General features: G+C 41.1%; 1 protein-coding gene across 16 annotated transcripts in view; it reads right to left on the bottom strand.

Moving 5' to 3' along the window:
- The window catches only part of LOC103459572 (pleckstrin homology domain-containing family A member 5), a 190,252-nt gene that overhangs the window by 71,899 nt on the left and 112,733 nt on the right, over positions 1-5,620 (bottom strand). For 14 of the 16 annotated variants that reach the window (XR_001776212.1, XM_017302818.1, XM_017302817.1 and 11 more), the window contains one exon: positions 3,992-4,075. The exons of the other annotated variants lie outside the window; for them this stretch is intronic. Coding sequence is in view for 13 of the 14 variants with exons in the window: in XM_017302818.1 (XP_017158307.1) it covers positions 3,992-4,075 (84 nt within the window). In the remaining variant the exon portion in view is untranslated. The remainder of the gene's footprint in view (positions 1-3,991; positions 4,076-5,620) is intronic. 16 annotated transcript variants of the gene reach the window in all.

Genomic DNA, 5,620 nt, shown 5'->3' with positions numbered 1-5,620 from the left:
ATATATGCGACCATCAAACTTAACTGAACTGGAATTGTTTTGTAAAGGAGGATCTACTAAATAGTTATGTCACTTTTCTGTTGAGGTGCCCATACTTTTGCACCTGTCAAATTTTGTTTTAATGCGTACTACACATTTTCTGTTACTCCAATAAACCCCATTTCAATACTGAAATATTACTGTGTCCATTAGTTATTAGATATATCAGACTGAAATAGCTGTTGCAAACATCCAAATATTTAGGAGATAAAAATAAATAAGATTAATAGGACTGCCCAAACTTTTTCATATGACTGTGTGTATATATATATATATAAATTCTACTTTAAAAAAATAAATGCATAAAAAAATAAATTGCCCTGGTGTACCCCACATCTTGCCGGAAATGTCTCGCTGGAGATGGGCAGCAGCACCCACGTAGGGACAAGGGTGTAAGAAAACGGATGGGTGGAACTGCAAGATTCACCATTCTCACCATTCAACCTAATGAGGGCAGCACTGAGACAGTTTTAGGAATAATACTGCAGAACTAAACAAATGTATACAAAAATTTCACAATTAGCACAGAAAAATGAGGATTGAACCCTTAAGAACCAATTTAAACAGTTCAACTGCAAAAATAAAGTTATTTTGGCCATACTTGAAATTGTTGAGGTAACCCAACAGAGTTAAAATTCCCACCAATTTAATATCAAGAGTGGCAGAGAAGTTGGTACTGCTGCTTTGCAGTAAACTCTGCCCTCTTACCGCGAAGACAAGCTGTCCTTAGATACGAGTGTGACTGGATGGTTGCTGGCCCTGTGACCTCACTGCTGGAGATAAGCACCAGACCACACATACTGTATGCCTGTTATTCCTTGCAGGGTTGCAGTGCAAATGGTGGATGGGTGTCATTGTGTAATTTATTCTAATTTCAGAAACAGACATAAAACGGGGCTTACTGACAAAGTGTGCTGAGAACCAAGGACCCCTTGTATGTTATTTACATGTGGAAGTTTTGAGCATGAGCACGTCAGATATTTTTACAAGTAATTGAATAGCTAAGCGCTGCGAAGGCCTATTGTAATCGCAGGATTTCTTATTCTTGTTCTTGTTGTTGTTTTACTTATTATTGTTTTTCCGTCACTTCGCAGGGCTGTTTGGGGGCTTTATCATATTCAAAAACTCACCAAACTTCACCCAAAATTGTCCCCCGACGAAAATGTTCGGATTCTGGTGGAACCCGAAGTGGGCGTGGCCAAACGGCTCTACAGTGTCCCCTAACGTGAGTTGGGGGAAACCATAAGTCGTAGAGATCTGAAATTTGGTATGTAGGTAGATCTCCCCAAATCAAGAAAAAAAGTCTCTTGGAGGTACCCCCTAAAATGCTCAGGGAGGCAGCCATTTTGGGCCAAAGGTCAAATTTTGGCCATTTTTCCATTTTACTTTCGTCGAACTTTAACAAACTCCTCCTAGGGATTTTTACCTATCGGCTTCATTTTTTTTGTCAGGATGCAGTTAAGAGGTGTGGCATTAAAAGTGATCAAAACGGTGAGTTTTCGTACATGCTGAGGGGGCATTCCGGGGCGGCGAAGTTGGCGTACTCGGCACAGAAAACCAGCCACTACAACTTTCACATAGAAAGTTCAATTGGCACCAAACTTGGTATGAGGGATCCTGGTTGGATGCCTGACGATCCTATGTCGTCATAGTCTGACCTCACCTAAGCCCCGCCCCCTCAGAACAGGAAGTGACTTCTTTTTACTTGGAAAGATACAACTCTGGCTCTCTTGACTTAATCAAGATGATCTGGTGTCAGATGACTGATAATAAGTTGGTCTCACTTGCTGTAAAGCGCCAAGAGTTTCCAGTGGAAGGCGACCATGGCGGCGCGGCCAAGTCACAGGTCACGCCGCCACCATACGTTTGGCTCTAGATTCCACATGTTTCAGTCCAGCTGCACCAAACTCACTGAGATCGATCCTTGTCCACCCCCCGACAGGAATCCAGTGGAAAATCTGGTGGGCGTGGCCTAATTCCTCCGCAGCGCCCCCTAGAATATTTTAAATAATCAGACCCCAGCCATGCTTTATCCCACAATTATGAAACTTGGTACACGTGTAACTTGTCAGGACCTACAAAAAAGTTTCTTGGAGCCATGGTCCAAACCCTACAGGAAGTCAGCCATTTTGGATCAAAGTCACCGTTTTGTCTTTTTCATTGATGTCGTATCTGGTTGAACTTGTCCTAGAGCTTTCCAGATCCAGGCTTCAAACTCAGTCAGCACAGTCTTGAGGCATTGAAGGCCAAAAGTTATAAAAGTAACTTGATCAAAAGTAACTGATCAAGTTACTTTTGATCAAAGTAACTTGATCAGTTACTTTGATCAAGTAACTTATCAAAGTAACTGATCAGTTACTTGATCAGCAACTGATCAAGTAAGTTACTGATCAAGTAACTTGTGGGCCATAGCTTTGTGGGCCATAGCCCACATGCTTTGTGCTATGGCAAAGCATGTGGGCGTGGCCAAGCCTCAAATCTGGCCATTCGCCATAAAACATGAAGGTTGGGGGAACTGCGTCAGAGCGTCAGCGGTGGCAACAGAGTAGTGGTGCTGCAACCCCCGAGGTGGCAAATAGGCCGGAGCGGCACTGAGCTGCGAGGGCCTCCAAAGCCGCTTGCGGCTTTAATTCACATCTATTTTTTTGTTTGAAAATGAGGGTGTATATGAAGGGTCGAAGCTGACATAATTAAAAATTAAAGCAGATATATATATATATATATATATATATATATATATTTTTTTTTGTCAATAAAATATATTTTCTTTTGGCTTGTATGGCACTGGGGTACAGTAAGATATAATGGTACTGTAAGCAACTGACAGCAATGCCACTTTATGTTTCAGGATTCAACACCAAAAAACACTTCCACACAATGAACAGAAAATTCAATCTGTTACAGTTTTATGTTTTTAGTCTTTATGTTTATTTTGTCATTACTGTTGAGTGATCACTTTGGTAGATTAGCTACTGCTGCTATTAGCTTATCTTACACTGCAGTGGTTGATCGTCTAAATTAAACACCTGCTCTATGATCTGTCAGAGTTACTGTGTAGGTTGTCCTTTTGATTTTTTTTAAAGGTTTTGTTGGCTCTAATGGCCTTCATTTGAAAGTAGTTTGACAGGAAAGAGGGTTATGAGAGAGGGGGAAGACATGCAGCAAATGTCACCAGGCCGGGACTCAAGCCTGCGACCACCGGCATGAGGACTAAGGCCTCAATACATGGGTTGTGCTTTGCCCCTGCGCCACCACAGCACCCCGTCCTTATGGCTTTTTACTAAACCGAAACATACTGAATTCCACATCACATCTACATGCTACAGATGTCAAAGTTAAGCAAGAACTGAACTATTTCCCTCTCCCTCATGCAGTTACTATCAAAGCTCTCCTTTCCTTTTTCTTTTATATATCAGGCTGTACATTTAAGAGTTAACGTGTTATACTGATAACGTAACAGTTTAAACCAATAGTTGTCATTGTCAGCCATCTGGGAAATGGGGGCGGGATCTTCCACGTATGATGTCACGCTGCAAGGGGTCCATAAAGGTAATTAAATCTGCACTGTGAGCTGAGCAATATCTGATAGTTTATAGTTGCATTACTTTGGAATTTTAGCTAATAAAATAAAAACAAATTTCCCATAAAAAAAATTGCTATAAAACCTTCAATATGTTAAAAACACAGTTTGTACGCTAAACCCATTTGAAATATTTGACGAAATATTGCAACTGCATATTTCCTTTTGATATCCTAACAACATATTTTGAGGCTGTTATGCTTATTCAGAGATGTAAAATTGTAAAGAATTATGCCACTAATAATAAGAGAGGTGTGAAAAGGAACAAAACAGGCCAAAATGACTCAAAATTGCTAAACATGTTAGTGTTTGTTTTATTTATTTGCTAGTAAAGGAAGTGTGGGAAGGTGCAGAGCAGAAGTGAACACTCACCGTCTTCCCCTGCAGAGACTGTGGTGTCACGGTTTCAGGAGGGACACAGGTTGCCACAGAGCGTCGGTCTGATGGACATCCATACTGTGATAGATGGAAAATAGATTGAACAGCCCAGGTAAAGATGTGGAACAAGCCTTAAATACACCAGGCTTATATTTATGTATTTAAATACAAGCTTGCTGGCATAATTTTTTATGCCAGCAGCATAAAAAAATTAGAAAAATTCAACCTCTAATTTGAGAACCTTTATTTATTGTTTAATTTCCCTTTGGGATTAATAAAGTATTTTTGAATTTGAATTGGATTTAATTTATTTAGTGAAGAAAAAATATGAAAAGAAATATTTTACCATAATTATTATGATTCTAGAATTGAGCTGTTCAAGGTGCAGCTCCATTCCATTCTAATTAATCTACTTAAAGAAGTTGGTTCCACCACCTTCTGGCTAAAATATTACTTTTTAGGGCAATTACTCACTCTAGTTTTGAATGTCGTACAGCTGGAAGGTTATTACGGGCACTTCCTTACTTTTTGACATTTGTTATGATGAATAGCCATAGCAGCAATGTGATATTTTACAACCGGTGCAGATGATTAACATCTCTAAGTTCTAATTATGTTTTCCATGAAGTCATGATGAGCAAGGTAAGATCTTAAGTTGTATGAACTCCAAACCCTAAAAAGGACCTAGCCAGAGTAACAGGATTGCAGCATTATGTGCTTGCAGAGACATGTTTGCAGGATTATATTCCCAAAGAAAGCATCTCTACATGGATTTATATCACAGGCATTAAGCCAGTGTTTCTCAACCCTGGTCCTCACCGCCCCCCTGCTCTGCATGTTTTAGATGTGCCTCTATTCCAGAACAGCTGATTCAAATGATTGCATGACCATCAAGTAATGCAGAAGCTTGTTAATCACCCAGACATACAATTCAGGTGTGTGGCAGAAGGAAAACACCTAAAAAATGCAGGACGGGGGGCGTTGAGGACCAGGGTTGAGAAACACTGGTAACACTGCTTTTGTCTAGCACAGGGATGTCCAAAGTGGGTCCAGGAGGCCCGGCGTCCTGCATGTTTTAGTTCTCTCCCTGGTTTAACACACCTGCATCTAATGATGGTTCATTAGAGGCCTAAGAAGAACATCGACACGCTGAGGAGGTTGTTACTACAACCAGGGAGAGAACTAAAACATGCAGGATGCCGACCCTCGATGACCCACTCTGGACACCCCTGGTCTAGCAGCTACACAGAATCAATGAAATGAACACATTCAACAGATTTACTTCAGAGACAAGCTCAGCATCCTCCTCTTCCGCCACATCAAAACAGACATCCCACTCTCTACTTTCCTGCCAAACCTCAAATGTTTTATTCTCCACCTCATTCATGGTCTCTTCACCTTCTACGTTAGCGGTTCTCAACGTGGGCGGTATCGCCCCCCGGGGGGCGTTCAGAGGACGGCAGGGGGCGCTGGCGGACATTTTTACAAAAGGGGGGCGCTGGGDTDSCTTTGGGGGGCGTTTGGTCGAAGGTAAACTTTACACCTTAAATCCACAACAATACCAGTTTAGACTTTGAGCAACTTGGTAAAACTGTATTGTGTAACATTAAATCATGCTTGGCA

This window comes from Poecilia reticulata, linkage group LG23, assembly GCF_000633615.1.
Source record: "Poecilia reticulata strain Guanapo linkage group LG23, Guppy_female_1.0+MT, whole genome shotgun sequence".
NCBI classification, from domain to species: domain Eukaryota; kingdom Metazoa; phylum Chordata; class Actinopteri; order Cyprinodontiformes; family Poeciliidae; genus Poecilia; species Poecilia reticulata.
The sequence above is the reverse complement of the archived record's forward strand: the minus strand, read 5'-3'. Positions and strand labels throughout refer to the sequence as shown.